General features: G+C 40.2%; 1 protein-coding gene across 1 annotated transcript; it reads left to right on the forward strand.

Moving 5' to 3' along the window:
* Positions 1 to 866: 866 nt before the first annotated feature.
* pfkfb1 (6-phosphofructo-2-kinase/fructose-2,6-biphosphatase 1) lies at positions 867 to 15,382 on the forward strand. Its single transcript, XM_083920908.1, has 14 exons — positions 867 to 974; positions 6,547 to 6,672; positions 7,466 to 7,562; positions 7,706 to 7,772; positions 8,469 to 8,543; positions 8,748 to 8,804; positions 8,900 to 9,021; positions 9,146 to 9,353; positions 10,166 to 10,312; positions 10,505 to 10,609; positions 10,786 to 10,915; positions 10,997 to 11,059; positions 11,146 to 11,210; positions 13,272 to 15,382. The coding sequence occupies exons 1-14, from the start codon at positions 923 to 925 to the stop codon at positions 13,329 to 13,331; spliced, it is 1,374 nt and encodes a 457-aa protein (XP_083777034.1). The 5' UTR covers positions 867 to 922; the 3' UTR covers positions 13,332 to 15,382.
* The last annotated feature ends 1,133 nt before the right edge of the window (positions 15,383 to 16,515 follow it).

Raw genomic sequence — 16,515 nt, forward strand, 5'->3', positions numbered from 1 at the left:
AGCGGTGCAGAGTATATCCTCAAGGGATGCAGCTAATTCAAAGAAGGTTTTTAGGGTTCTCTTTGGCAAAATCTTAAAATGAAGTAACGTCAAACGAGACCGTTGGATGAACACTCTTTTCCCACAACGCAATGCACAAAAAAAATGTAAATAAATTGTTGACGGTGCTGAGTCAGCTTCAGAAAGAGGAGAAGCATCATGTAAATCTTAGGACAAACAATAAAATCAACCATATTGAGTATGCACACATGCTGCCCGTCTTTTTATACAGACGAGTGGTGCTATGGAGTATTTCAGTAGTGGGGGTAGAGTTTGAGCAGTTCAAATTTGAACAGTTAGTCAGCTGTAAAGAATTGGTTTGTAGTATGGCTTTAAGACATGCCATATGTCCCACACAGTCACTATGCACTATATTTCAGTCAGAAGGATGGTTTTCTACTTTACTATAAAGAATAAATACAGCAGTGCATCCTTTCAAAGTCATGCTGGAACCTTTTTGGTTTTGATCTCAAATCATGACAGCAACTCACTAACTGGTGTTCAGTAAACAGGACCTGCATGACCTGAATGATTGTTGCCCGTAGGCGTAAAAAACGTTGCCTCTCTGTGCAACAACAGTCACCTTTTCAGCGACCTTTGCACTTGTTATGACACGCCCTCAGAGTGCAGCTTCTCCCTCAACATGTGTGTATGTTGTGAACTCTGGTCTTGGCAAACATTAAAGGACAAGCCCGGTCTGCTGCTATCATATGTCACATGTGGCGTGAAAAGAGAGGGCCTGGAGTGGTGGGGGTGGGTTGAGAATACTTTGCCAGAGAGGTTTAGTTTCTTTAAAAAGTCAAAGAGCATTGGTTTCGTTGCCACCGCCTCACAGTCCAGTGTGTCGATTGTTGCTGGTTGAGTCATTGGAGCATAGCGCATAATGGAGCTTCCCCAGCTGGAACAGATGAGGCTCCGCAGGTGTGACAGCGCAGGTGAGCTCACGTATGAAGTGCTTCTGCAGGGAGCATGCCAAAACAATGCAAAAAAGATCTGTTGCAACATGGTTTCTATGAATGAGACATACGTAGGCCATAGATGTGATCCGTCTGAACATGGATATGACATGAGAGTAAAAATAGACTTGTGTCATCTAATGCTATGCTATCTACAGCACTTAAGTACAGTAACATCCTTGTTGAGTCAAGTTCTGCACAAGTAGTAGGTACATATACATAGCATTAAAATGTAAAGTTATTGATGGACCTCTTTTCTATATTAGTCTCACTTGCTTTGTTTACAGGTAATAAATGCTTTGCACACTTGCTCTGCGTGGCTGATGAAGATGTGGAGTGACTTGATGAGTCAGTAAAAGAGTCAGGTTCTCTTAACTCAGGTCCTCAAACAAAAACACATTAAGAAATGATTCTGCAAGCTGATCACCGGAGACAGCTGGCACCTCTGAGGGGGCTGCTTGCTCTGTAACATTTGGTAGAATTTGCTCATGTAATGTTTTGTTTTCCTTGAACAATTGTACATGAGAGAGAGATTGAAGTTGATAAATTGAGCAACAACTGTGGTCGTTGAAAAGTCTTAAACCCTATTTTAGGAAGTGGGATTCTGTATTTATGGAATCAAGCTGGATTTGACGTCATCTGAAAAAATTAATGACTGCTGCTTGATAACTTTACATGAAGGTCCCTTTACGCCCAGGTGTGAAGCTACTTAGCTAAGTGCTATCTTATTATCAATGTTTTAACTTGAAGTGTGTGAGCAGTTGTAACCGGTTAGAGCTCAAAGTGTTGATGAGGTCTTAAAATGTTTGGAAAGGGTCTTTTAAAAAGGCCTTAACTTCAAGAACCCTGCATATGGTTGAGAACTAGTTGAAGTAGTTGGTAGAGGAGCCCTAAGTCCATTCCCCAGTGGCTGTTGTTTGGGATGGTGTGCTGAATTCCTGCCAGGGCAAATAACCAATAGAATAGCATGTACAGAACCTTCTCTTAATGGTCGAGCTCATGTTGAAACAGGCCATTAGTGGCTCTCGCTGCCCTGCTGATCACTGCACAAGAGCAACTGCCTGTTCGACTGTGAGCGGCAGTCTGGCCAAAACTGGGTACATGATGTTCCCTGTTTGAAGTTAACGGAAGGTTTGATTATGTGTGAGGTATTTCAGCCAAGTCTTTTGGCATAAGTTTCATATGTCATAAACAGGAAAAAAAAGATACAGCTGATTCTCAGAATGTGTGTGGTTTGGTCGGTTGTTTGTCAGCTCAGAGAGCTGAGAAGAGTAGAGCATTGAGACGTCCCGCTCCTCGTTCACGAGCTGTTTGTTCCTTCCACTCCCTGACTTAGAGCCGCTCCAGGCTACTTCACTTAGGCCCTGTTCTCACTATTTATTCCGCGTTTAGACAAGCGTCTTTGGGGGGAAATCTGCGCCCAAAGACCGCCACACAACACCACCACACAATACCACATGGTGCATGCTTAGAAACGTCCTTCTCCTTCTCTCCCTAACAGCGGAGAATAGGACGCCGTACAGTGTGACAGGGGTCTGCAGCACGGTCTGCAGCTTCCCACCCCCTCGGCTCCACCCAGACAACTCTAACGTCCGGCTGATGGAAATAGTCCTACATGTTTGTTGTTGTTTACCTGTACTCTGCACATGGATGTTACGTAAACACGTACGCGACGTGAGCCAGCGCGAGCAGTTTAGAGCAACCTTTTGCGTTTTTACCCCTTTACACGGAAACACAACGGTGGAGCGTTTTTAAGATTTCCACTCTGGAAGGGGGGTTTAATTTTTTTGAGTTTTTAAGCCACAAAAACACTGTTGCCGTCTAACCGAAAGGCACATCTGATCCAATATTTGTTTTGTTTTCACCCACAAGCGTTGTCGTGTAAACAGGGCCTTCACACCGCTACAACTTCTCTGTTTGACTTCTCAGCTTCCATTTCAAAGCACTTGGTGAAGCCTAATGTCGATCAAGTCCCAACTGCCCATATTTAAATGCAAAAAAGTGTGGGTGGTGCGCAATACCCAGATGCATTCTGGGTCCTGCTCGGGCGAACCTCACTGTCAAATGTTCTGCTCTGGACATGTGAGTTTCAAAAGCATCTAATTACATTCAGTGGTGGAAAGTAATCAAATATAGAGCTGCAACAATTTATTGAATAACTGTTTAGTTGTCGACTATCAAATGAATCGGCAACTATTTCGATTAATCAATGAATCACTTTTTTAAAAAAAGGTTATCTGATTCCTGCTTCTTTTAATGTTGATATTTTCTGGTTTATTTCTCCCTCTATGACAGTAAACTGAATATATTTGAGTTGTGGAGAAAACAAGACGTTTGAGGACGTCATCTTTGGCTTTGGGATCCATTTCACACCATCTTCTGACATTTCTTAGACCAAACAATTAATCGACTAATTGAGAAAATGATCGCCAGATTAATTGACAATGAATATTATCGTTAGGTGCAACTCTTATTAGCTCACAGTTCAAGAAATGTGCTTACTCTTGTTCTGGTAGACAGTTAGATGAGAAGATCGATGCCACTTTCATATTTGTGCGTTAAATGTGAAGCTACATTCAGCAGCTGGTTAGCTTAATTTAGCATAAAGACAGATTAAACAAACAATTTTGATTTTTGCTGATAACATGCTGGCTGGTCCCTCTCCTCTTTAGCCCAGAGGACTTGGTGTACACGATGTCCAAAAAGAATTTCACAAGTTGACTCGTCAGACCACAGGACAGTTTTCCACTACACCTCAGTCCATCTTTAATGAGCTCTGGCCCAGAGAAGGCAGAGCTTCTGGATGTGGTTTATATTTGGTTTCCTCTTTGCATGGTTGAGTTTCAGCAACGATGAACTGTGTTCACAGACAATAGTTTCTGTTAGTGTTGCTGAGCCTGTGCAGGTATATTCAGCACAGAATCCTGTCTGTTTTTAATATTCAGCAACATCAAATGCCGCTTTTCAGCCGTGTCTCAGGCTTACACAGATTTATTCAGATTCTCTGAATCTTTTAATGGTATTAAGTACTGTAGATGATACCCAACTATTTTTTTGTTGGGTAACCTTCTTCTTTAATGGTTGCACTATTGCTCAGTCTTTCACAGAGTGGTGAACCCCTCTCCATCTTTACTTGAGAAAGGCTCAAGTCTCTCTGGGCGCTCTTTTATTTACCCAGTCATGACACTAACCTGTTGCCAGTTAACCTCATTCATTGTGAGATGTTCCACCGACTGTTTTCTTTTGGTATTTCTCAACTTTCCAGTCTTTTTTTTTGCCAATTTCCCAACTTTCTTGAAACACGTTGCTGGTATCAAGTTCAAAATGGGCAAATCATTAAAAAAAAAAAAACAATGACATTTTTAGTTTCAACATTTGACATGATTTCTTTGTGCTATTTTCAAATTAATATGGTGTTTCAATGTTTTGCAAATCATCACATTCTGTTTCTATTTACATTTTTCACAGCGGCCCAACTTGTTTGGAAACAGGGTTCAAAATGCATTAAGTAAATCTGTGAGGGGTCTGGGCAATGGCACAACTTGATACTTTAAATAGTGCAGTGACCCTTAACCCTTAAAAGTAGGGGAAAGTGTTTCACTCTCTGGCTCCATATGCATTTCTCTCTTTTAAAATTCAGTTGATGTGTTCAGCCCTCGGGGCCCTTCAAAATCAAAGAGGAACACCTGAAACATCATCTGAATAGTTTCCAGTGTCCAGCTCCCCACTACAACCCTTGGTGTGCCTTACTTTTCTACTGCATATTATTGAATAACGCTCAACAGTAAAAGTCAGTGCACAGAGTATCCCACATCTAAGTTTAAGGTTTTAACTGCCCTCTAGTGGTAAGAAAGGACAAGCACTACTTTAGGCTTCACCGTTAAATAACAACTTGTTCAGTACAAACTGTGCTCATCTGAATTCATGAGGGGGTCCAAACTCTGTTACATGTCTCTCACATGACTCTGCTTCTCTGACTCCAACTGAGAAACCAGCTGCATCACCACAACAGATGCACTGGAAGGTGGATTTAATTGCGTCTCTGCTGTGTGACATCAGAGCAGCTCCGGTCAGGCTGTTTTTAAATCACCAAACAGACTGAGAGGCAGACGAGCAGCATGGCCTCAGATCCCCCCCCCCCGCCTACCAAGTGCTTCTCCTTAGCAACAGTCAGCTGACCTGCAGTAGGTAGTGTTCAGTGAAGCACACACATACATGCACACAGATCACAGGGCTGTGCGCCTCAGTCGCTCACGCTCACTCCTCCACCCATCACTCGGGCCTCATGGCTCTTATCATTAACACAGAGCAGAAAGGGCTCACACAGACTCCTCTGCTCAAGATCTGGGTGCCATGGATGGGCTGCAACTTGAACCGCAGGCGAGGATGTAAGTGCAGCTCGAATAGAAGAAGTCACATGTATTCTGTCTGTTTGTTCTGTGTCTGCTCGTTCTTGTTTCAACAGATGAATGTTTGCTTTAACGCTTCCAGCAGTCATGGGTGTGTTTTCACGCTGCTGAATCCTTCAGTACTGACCTCTGTCCTGTCGGGGGTGGGGATGAAGCTCTGAGAGACAGAGGAGTCAGTCATGGGATGACAGCCAGGCTGGACCGAGCCAGGTCCGAGTTGGCCCTCTGTTCAGTGTCTGACGTGAGCCTTTGAGGAGCATTTTGCTGACGCAGCAAAGTCCATTCATAATCGAACAGCCTGGAGGCTCTCCCTGTCCTTGTATAGACACACACACAGGCCATCCGGGTACATTTTGGGGGTACAGCTAACCGCCAATCCTTCAGTCAGCCTTATAAATTACTGGCTTTGTTGTGATTTTTTTGTTTTTTTTTAGACAGACAAGCATGCAACAACTGGGTCATGACTGGGTAAGAAGCACACAAATGCTCTAAAATGATGTGTGGAAATGTCATCTGGGGGGTCACTACAGTGGGGCCTCACTTTTCTTTACTGTAGCTTCTTTAAATAATTGTGAGCGGTGACACAGTCTCAACCTCAGCATTAGATTTAAAGAATGTTATTGGGAGCACCGGTTGAGCTGATTATGACCAACTACAGGGAAGGAGTCTGACATTTTAACACTCAGGAGGTTAGGAGTGTTTTGTTCTTGTGATTGTCGGCCATATGGTGCAGTACTACAGGTTTTAAAGAGGATGATAAGGAGGAGAAGCATCTGGTCAGTAAAAGTTATTCACTTCTCTAAGGGGTTGTCTTGACTTCTTCCGAATGTCATTCATTTCTTGTTTAAGTGTCCGTTTATTTGGTTTTGACCGTGGTCGCTCGCACAGTTTTCTGTGTCAAAACTTGCTGCCAGGGACGTGCAGATAAGCCATCACTACACTTGGCAGACATTTGAGCTGCACCTTGACACTGTTATTCTCTCTCTTAATGAAGATTACCTTGGCAGAGACACACGCTCAACACACATCCTGCTGCACAGAGACTCCCAGAGGCTCTTATGCTGAATGATGGGTCACATGCACCACAATAGCAGCATTCAGTAACTTGCTTTATGTCATTGTGTGTTTTGTCCTCATCTCAGCCTCGGTGCCTCAGTTCTGTAACTCTCCCACTTTGATTGTGATGGTGGGGTTGCCGGCCAGAGGGAAGACGTACATCTCCAAGAAGCTCACTCGCTATCTGAACTGGATCGGAGTGCCGACAAAAAGTCAGTCTTGAATTCTGAAAACACTGAATGTTTGACAGACATTCAGTGTTTTCTACTGTTTGACTTAAAGGGAACGTTCAGATTTTTTAGTGGGGTTGTCACTATATCAGTATCACTTTAACTCAAGTCAAGTCAAGTCACTTTTATTTATAAAGCACATTTAAATACAACAGGAGTTGACCCAAAGCGCTTTACATTAGAAGAAATCAGGTTTGGGCAGGACAGTAGATAAAAGGAGCCCAAGAATACACAGGTCTTGACAAAACAATGCATAAAATAAGTAAAAAGAAAACAATATTAAGATCAGCAATCAGCATAGAGTAAAAACAGGTGAAATAGAATCAAGCAAGAAAATAAAAGACGTAAAAAAAAAGTAAGAAGAAGGTTAAAAGCAATAGACTAAGTGAAATGAAATATATAAAAATAAATTAAAATAGAAAATAAAAATAATAAATAAAATTAACTGTACACTTTATTTAGAATCTTTTCACAGCTTTACCTTACTGTTAAACAGCCCTGTTTAAGTTTACACTGGGGGAACTGAAGCTTTTCTACGCCCTCACCAATGTCACCAGACTCTCACTGTAAAGACAGTAATTCTACCTCACTGAACACAGGAGTTGTTGGCCTTCATTGGTTAGTTAGTTTAGCACTAATACACTGGAGAAGTACCTCATACAACCATACTTCAAAAAATCCAAACTATCCCTTAATGTCAATGAGCTCTATGTGTTTTTCTCGCCTTAAAGTGAATCTCTATTTTTGAACCTCTCTGTTTCCCAAACCCAACCAGTGTTTAACGTGGGCCAGTACCGCAGGGAGGCCGTCAAGATCTATGAGAACTTTGAGTTCTTTAATCCTGATAATGAGGAGGCCATGAGGATCCGCAAGTAAGAGGGATAATAAATGTCAAAACACAGTTCAATATTATTATTATTATTTGTTTTTTTGTCCTTCTAAGGCCACATTCATCATTCACTCATAGCTTGAAGTTTTTGCTCCTTTGCCTATACGAGTGTTCCTTCTCTCTCAGGGCCTGTGCAGCAGCCGCCCTCAAAGACGTCGCTGACTACTTCTCAAAGGAACAGGGACAAGTAGCCGTGAGTAAGAGGACAACGGAGCTGTCCCTCTAATCACAATAAAACATGCTGATTAATTGCTTTCCTTTTTGTGTGTGTTTGACATCTTTACAAGAACAAAGCTGGTGCATCCATGGCCTAATTATCACCGACCTAGACCTTTGTAATTTGTGGTTTAAAGAAAATGCGTGCTACCAGATCAGTTCAAGTGTAATCTGTATTGTGGATACTTTCAGTGCTTTACCTTGCTGTCAGTAACCCTTTCTGACATGGAACTGGAGCTGTTATCTGTGCTTCCTTTAAAGTCACCAGGCTCCTTCTGACAGTATTTTTCTTACCTCACTAAGACATTGAGTGTATTCTGCATATTACTGATTTAAAAAATGTTCAAAATCTGGGATCATCAGTCCATCACTTAGGGGGAATGATTAAAAACTGTTTGTACACAGAGGATAATTAACAAGTGGGATGCATAATGGATAGATCTATTGTTTTGTTTTTGTCATCATTTGTTGTAAATATTGTATATAAACATATTACTGTACAATCTGTACATTTTAATCTAGAACATCAAGCGTGCAACAACATAATATGTCCTTTTTAATATTTCAGGTGCTTGATTGATAACCATCATTATGAATAACGTGAATGCACTTTTACAGTAAAGGCCAGTATTATAAGGATGTACTGATAACACCTGGGTCCTGTCCCATCCAGGTGTTTGATGCCACCAACACCACCAGGGAGAGGAGGGCAGTCATTGTGAGTTATGCAAAGGAGAGAGGCTACAAAGTGAGTACATGTACATGTTGAAGTTGGACATTTTTTGGAAATATGATTATGAGCTTTCTTGATGAGAAGATCGATTTAACTCATCATCAACAGATCAGTGTCTGTTCAGTTTGAAGCTAGATCAAGCCGACCGTTTGGACGTTGGGATGATAGAAGGTGTATTTCGCAGTCATTTAATAAACGTGACTGACTTCTTGTGCGCAGGTGTTCTTTGTGGAATCCATATGTGACGACCTAGAAATCATTACAGAGAATATTAAGGTCAGTCAAGCTGTTGGTTTTTTATGTAAATGTTTGCAAAGGCTGTAGGGATGTAACGTCCTCAATTCAATTCACAAACTGTCTTTCCGTTCCAGCAAGTAAAATTTGGGAGTCCGGATTATGTGGACCGTGACATAGAAGAGGCCATGGAAGACTTCAACCACCGCATCGACTGTTACAGGGCCAGCTACATGCCCATAGACGATGAGAAAGACAGGTACTGATTAAAAAGGGGAAGTGGACGGTAGACAGCATAGTCTCACAAAACAGTCCTCTTTCCCTTCTAATTACAGACAAATTCATTTCATACTTTGTTTTACCCCAATGCTGACTCTGAACAGGAAGCTCTCCTACATCAAGATCTTCGACGTGGGCAGTAGATACCTGGTGAACCGGGTCCAGGATCACATTCAAAGCAGGATAGTGTACTACCTCATGAACATCCACGTCACACCGAGATCCATCTACCTGAGCCGCCACGGAGAGAGCGAGCTCAACCTTTTAGGTCGCATCGGTGGAGATCCAGGCCTCTCCCCCAGAGGACACAAGGTGAGGAGAACACACTGCACCAGCGGAGGAGGTATTCAGATCCTTTATGTCACTAAAAGTACCGAACTGTAAATAAACTCTGTTACTGGACAAAGGAAAAGTCCTGCATTGAAAATCTTGCTTAAGTAAAAGTATGTTTTTCCTTTAAGTAAGTATTAAATCGGAAAAATGTGCTTTAAATATAAACAGCAAATGCTTTATTACTCGTGCATTAATGTTAAAATGTAGTTGTGTTTGGTTGAGGTGGAATTATTTTTTTAAAGTTTTTTTCAAGTAGTATTAAGACTTTTGTAAAGAACTTCAACTGATGATTACCTCCATTATGGATTAAGCTGCTTATTATTTTCTCCATTAAGCGAATGATTATTTGATCCGTAAAAAGTCTGAAAATACTGAGAAATGCTGTTATAATTAGGATTCTCAGTGTTTGTTTTGTCCAACAAACAGTCCAAACCTCAACATAATTTGCTAATACATCAGACAAAAACTAAAAAGAAAAGCAGAAAATCTTCACCTCTGTGAAACAGGAAATTCGAAATGTTTTATTGTTAAAAATGACACAAACGATTAACAAAATCATTGCCTATTATTTTATTGTCAGTCGACAAGTAAAACAGTTTAGTGTAGAAAGTGTCACGTAAAAACTCAGGTATCTCAAATGTGTGCTGAAGTATATAATACTTGAGTAAATGTGCTTACACTCACCAATGCATTATACAGTTAATCATTTTATGCAAACAGAAAACATTAAACACACATAAATAACTCATTTCAAAGCAGTAAAAGAGCAATTCAAAACTCTTTGTTGCCAGTATGCCAGTGCCTTGGCAAACTTCATCAGTGCTCAGAACATCAGGGACCTGAAGGTGTGGACGAGCCACATGAAGAGGACCATCCAGACTGCAGAAGCTCTGGGAGTCCCGTATGAACAATGGAAGGCCCTCAATGAGATAGACGCAGTGAGTTTTTAACGTGCATCTCTGCGTCGTCAAACATAATCCTTCAGATGAAGATGCATATAAGGTTACTTTTATGTTTCCAGATGTTGTCAAATGTTGGTTGTATGCATTAGAGGGGTTTTCACACTCAAGAGTTGTAAATCCAGAAGATCACCTGTTGGTTTTATGGTGATGTTACTTTTTCTCACTCAGGGTGTATGTGAGGAGCTGACCTATGAGGAGATTCAGGAGAATTTCCCAGAAGAGTTTGCACTGAGAGACCAGGACAAGTATCGTTATCGTTACCCAAAGGGTGAGGTAAGTGCTCCCCTGACTAAACTTTCTTTTTTACCTTTTCATGTAACCACAGAAGTATCACTTGGAGTTTCTCTAATATCTGTCTGTTAAATATAAAGCTTCAGTGAGGAGACAAAGACTACAAAGTCATGGCTATATGTGGGCTTATCACTTGGATAACTGTGTCTTTTGTCCAGTCCTATGAGGACCTTGTCCACCGACTCGAGCCGGTGATCATGGAGCTGGAGAGGCAGGAAAACGTTCTGGTTATCTGCCACCAAGCTGTATTTCGCTGCCTGCTTGCCTACTTTCTTGACAAACCTTCAGGTACAAAAAGACACTGGAGTGTGTGATGTTGTTTGAAAAAACCACCAATATTCTTAATAATCTTATATCCCCCCTCTAAAGATGAGCTGCCTTATCTAAGATGCCCCCTTCACACAGTGCTCAAACTCACACCAGTAGCTTACGGTAGGTGGTGAATGCTTGAGTATGCGACACATCCACATACGTCAGTAAATCTCCCCCTGACTTTCTGACTCTCTCCTCAATTTCAGGCTGTAAAGTTGAATCATTTTTCCTCAATATTGAAGCTGTCAACACACACAGAGAGAGGCCAGTGGTAAGTTTCCACACACACACACACACACACACACACACACACACACGCACGCACGCACGCACGCACGCACGCACACACGCACACGCACACGCACACGCACACGCACACGCACACACACACACACACACACACACACACACGCACACACACACACACACACACACACACACACACACACACACACACACACACACACACACATACTGTATTTTTGCCAACTATTCTGTGGTACATTACATATGTCTGTAGTAATGCATAGTCATTTGCATGTATAGAGGAACTTGAAGTTATAATATGTAGAAATTATAGCTCAGAGTGGAGTTCTCCCTCAAAGTGTAGTGACATCGGAGCAGTCTGAGTGTAGAGAGCCCCATCGAGTGAGGACAAAGCAGTGAATCAGAGTAATAAAACGGTATTTTATGATTGCTTCATGGCGGTTACGTTTAAAGTACAAATAAACACACACATAGCTCCAGAGACTATAAAGAGGTGCTGCACTGTCAGATTATGAGTAAATATAGAGCTCCATACTGTCTCTGTTTGAGTGTGTGACACACTGCCTTCCCTTGGCTGGGGGTTTAACCCCACAGTGGGCCGAGCCACACCCAGAAATGTTTAAGGATAAAGTACATATTTTACCTTTAACTGGTTCAGACATTTCCATTTTCACATACAGCTCCGATAGGTAATGTCTAAATACTTTCAGGTTTACATCGCATGTGTGAAAGGAGCTATAGAGAGTTTGTGAGGTTGGTCCACCTTTTATCTGTTTATTCACGTTTTATCTCAGTGCTTAGTGTCTTTAGGATAAAACTACATATTATATATTTAGAGACAAAACCAGGGTTCCTACGCAGTATAGAAAAGTCTGGAAATGTAATGTGAGTAATTTCCAGGTCTGGATAAAGTTTGGAAAAAGGGAAAAGAGTTTGGAAAAAATGTTTGTGTTGTTTCCAGACTATTATCTCACTATCTAAAATAAAATATATTAATAGATACAAATCAAAACACGTTTACTAACAAAACACAGCCGACTGTAGATTATATGAAACTAATCAAGCTGACTGTAGGATGGTGTTACCATGGTTACCGTTCACCCTGCGTCTGCGATGAGCTATGATATGAGCTACAATACGTATGTAAAACTGTCTTGTAATTACATGGCAACATAATGGCATACATTGTATGGATTTTAAAACCATTTATTGACATAAGCATCTAACAACTGGTATTCAGATGTTACATATTGACCAAAAAATCAAATCGAATTTGAAATGGAGTTAGTGAAAGTGTAGGAACCCTGCAAAACAAAAAAATAAAAGGCTTAAAATTGAGACTGTGAACTAAGGAGCATCGATGCTCAATTCCACACACACTTGCTTCTACGGTCTCACTTGTTCTGGTATCAGTAGCCAGTACTGAAATCACACACTTAAAAACAAGGCAAAATATCTTGAAGATTGATTACTTATTTTTGTTTTCCATAATCTTTCTGGAGCTGTTTCACCACCACCCACAATCAAAAATAAATAGTATTTTGTATTCAAGTGGTCTGGTTTGAGTATAATTCATTTTACCACGGTTCCAGTGTGAACACACTACATGTACTGTAAGTTGCATTCAGGAACACTACCATTAGCAGCAGTTTAATGCCACTCCTGAGGACGACAGACATTCTTTGTTGTGTAAGAATGGAGTTCATTTTTGTTTTAATGTCCTGTTTATGAGGACATGTTCTTTTTTTGTGAAATTATCTCCATTTATGTTTTCTTTTGTCTGGATGACTGAAAAACTTGAGTTTAGGGAGGGAACCTTTTTTGGTAGAGCATTTTATTTGCGGAGCCTGAGAAAAGAAGGCAGAATATTATGTTTAAGACTGAGCTGTAAAATAAAACCGAGCTGTAAGGAAATAAAAATGTAATGAAATGATTGAACATTTGAAAATTTGGGTTGGACACTTTGTGTGCATTATATGAAAATAAAGAAAAATCAATCAAAACTAACAAAAGAAAAGATGAGTCTTTAAATGAACTCTGAGTATTTGCGTTCCTGTTGTTGCAGAACGTGGACGTCAACAGAAACCCAGAGGAGGCTCTGCAGACTGTTCCTGACCACATATGAATGCTGTTTTCTGAGAAAACGACGACAATCACGTGAAGCTGGATGTACTTATTAACTTCACTTATTATTAGAGATGCACTCCAGGTGAAGGTTGATTGTATGAAAGCAGCAGACGGGGAAGAGAAGATGTTAGAAACGGGACAACGTTAGAATGAAAACAGAACTACAGAAGCACATGAACTCCTGCTGCACTGACTGAACAGGAGGACACTCTGTTTACAACATGTCTGTGAAATGTTCCTGTGTCTTATCCCACTAGACTTTTTATCACATTGTTTACAAATGATTTAGAGAGAAACAATAATGCACTATGTTTTGCATAGATAGAAGAAAACATGTAAGAAGATGTAACAAGGTTCTCACGGTAACACTTTATAATAACCATCAGTATTAAATGGTAAAGTGGTCGTTAATTAAACTTAACTTAATAGTTATTTTACTGTTAACAAACAATGACATTTTAATAATGACGAATAATTATAAGTGATGCTGTAATTGATGTTATTTGTTTATTGTTGCACACATCATAGATTTGTATTTATTATATTAAGTGTTTGGTAATGATCACCAAAAGATTTATAAACCTTTAAGAAATTGTTTATAGTCAATAAACATTATTTGGATGGCTATTATAAAGGTGCAGCTGGTGATTATAATATTTGTATTAATGGTTGCAAAGCATCTATGAACATTAAGATATAAGCCATTATTAGTGTAAATAATCATCTTTATAGATCACCAGTAATAAAATATTTAATGGGGCCAAATTAAGTTGATGTTTTACAAATCACTTATTGATCAAAGGTTGAATATGAAGAATGTGCAGAACACCGCCATCTAGTGTCTCAAGATCGTAGTCTCAACAACAGAAAATAATTGCAACAGTCGGGTTGCCAGGTTGGTCAGACCCAGCCCAGTAACTTACAGGAGACCGGAGTCTGTTTGAGTCTGTTTGAACCCATCCCCTCCAGCAAATCATACCATAAAAACAAGTATTAGATGAGTTTGACTGACAATTACCGTTAGCCGTTACCATTAGTCGTTTCAGCTAAGTACACATGAAAAAAAAAGTAAACTGATCAAGGAGAAACGTAGCCATTTGGGCGTGTGTTTTAATGCCGTTTAACTCCTTTCTCTCAGTCCATGGAGTGAATGCTTGGCCTATGTTTATTTTGCCCGTCTCCGCTCACTCAGCTGCAGGATTGGCAAACTCCATTTCACCCAGTGCCAGCCTACAGTAGTTGCACCCAACAACAGACAACCCTGGCAACGCGCAATGCCCAACGCTATTGGCTGCTACAATGTAAACAGAATGTTGTCAAACCTGTCAAAAAAACGAAAATATTATTTCAGACTAAATATATTTTTTTATGCTATACTTTCATTTTGTACCCCTCAAAACGCCCCGCGGGTGTATTCTTTTTAAAATAAAGCTTTTAATAAAGATTCTACATATTCAACCTTTAATTAAGTATTAATTGCAATTTTTTTTTGTAGCCGTTTTTCAAGCCTTTATTTTACAGGACAGACAGGAAATGGGGTGAGAAAGAGGGGGAGACATGCAGCAAAGGGCTGCATGATCTAAATAATGTTTATATATGTTTAACGAGTCACACATTATTAAATATCTACATTTGTAAACTAATGATTTTTTATATTACAATAAACTAATGATAGAGTAACAACAACTTTAAGTTCATTTCATTACAGGCAATATAAAAGTGTTCACATTCAAATTAAAAATACCAAGTCAACATTATTAATCCTAATTTCATTATTTGTTAAGAATAAACTAACTATAAACTTAAATTAAATTACCGTAACCATTAACTTACCACTGCTTGTTCTAAAGTGTTACCAGATAATGTGGAATAAATTAATGAATAATGTGTCTAAAGTCACCAGCGTCAGAGAGAGATTTAGATGTTTTAAATGAATATGCTTACAAAGTTTTCTTCAGTGCTGTTGAGTTACTTAATCTCTCAAAATACAAAAATGTGTTTGTTAAATAACATAACATTACTTTTTATATTTAGGCTTAAAGTAAATGTTGCATGATGTTAGATCTTTTAAAGGAGTGCACGTGAAACACTATAAAAAATGAACAAAGAGTGAATAATCAACATTAAACAGCATATATGTGTACTAAGAATGCCAGATAATGATTGAAAAACTCTAAATACAAATTAGACCAAATAAATAACACATGATTTGCTTTGCATTGTGTCTGACGGTGTCAACAAAAACAAGTTATAACTGGAAAACGTACCTAAACCTATTTTATAAAAAACAAATACAAAATGGGGAGGTTGTAAACAAGACCTTGGTCTAGTGTGATAAACCTTCAGATTTGTTTTGATTTAACTAACTTTTTATTTTCAAAATGAAAACCTGTTCTATCCAATTTCCCAAAAGTCAGTGATGTGTCAGTCATTGATGTGATAAGTGATTAGAAAGGTGGGGTTCAGCACCATGGACAGCTCCCAAACACACACACAACACGTGGTAGAGAAGAAGCCGTGAAACAATGTAAATACAGTAAATGAAGTAAACGTCTAAATGTCTTCATCCATCTTCAACCGCTTGTCCCTGTCGAGGTCGCAGGGGGGCCTGAGCCGATCCCAGCTGACATCGGGCGTGAGGCGGGGTCCACCCTGGACAGGACGCCAGTCTATCACAGGGCACATAGAGACTCACAGAGACAGACAGCCATTCACACTCACACTCGAACCTACGGGGAATTAAGAGTCACCAATGAACCTAACACCTGCATGTCTTTGGACTGTGGGAGGAAGAAAACCCATGCAGACACGGGGACACATGCAAACTCCACACAGAAGGGCCCCAGCCGGGATTCGAACCGGACAGCTCTTTCTGTGAGGCGACAGTACAACACGTTTCTCAGAAAATAACCCCCCTTTGCAGGTTTGTGCTGGCAGCTCTCAGGTGCTGTTAACTCTCCCACAGAGAAGTTAAATGTAACAACAGGCTGATGTCCTTTCAGACAATAATGGCTCTTTGTGAAGGAGCGCTCAGGGGCAATGGAAACTCGCGTTTAGGATCATTTAATAAAACTCAGACTGGAGCTTTTTTTCAGGAGCACTCCAACAGAGAGGAGGAGGAGGAGGAGGAGGAGGAGGAGGTGTTTTGGTAGCGGGGTATTTTCCCCATATAACCAGCAGGG

Source organism: Echiichthys vipera, assembly GCF_963691815.1.
Source record: "Echiichthys vipera genome assembly, chromosome: 9".
Classification (NCBI taxonomy): Eukaryota; Metazoa; Chordata; class Actinopteri; order Perciformes; family Trachinidae; genus Echiichthys; species Echiichthys vipera.

Coding starts and splice junctions, on each gene's coding strand:
- pfkfb1 (XM_083920908.1), top strand. CDS start 923: ATGGAGCTTCCCCAGCTGGAACAGATGAGGCTCCGCAGGTGTGACAGC. Junction 6,673..7,465: donor GATCGGAGTGCCGACAAAAA/GTCAGTCTTGAA, acceptor AAACCCAACCAG/TGTTTAACGTGGGCCAGTAC. Junction 10,916..10,996: donor CTTTCTTGACAAACCTTCAG/GTACAAAAAGAC, acceptor CCCCCTCTAAAG/ATGAGCTGCCTTATCTAAGA.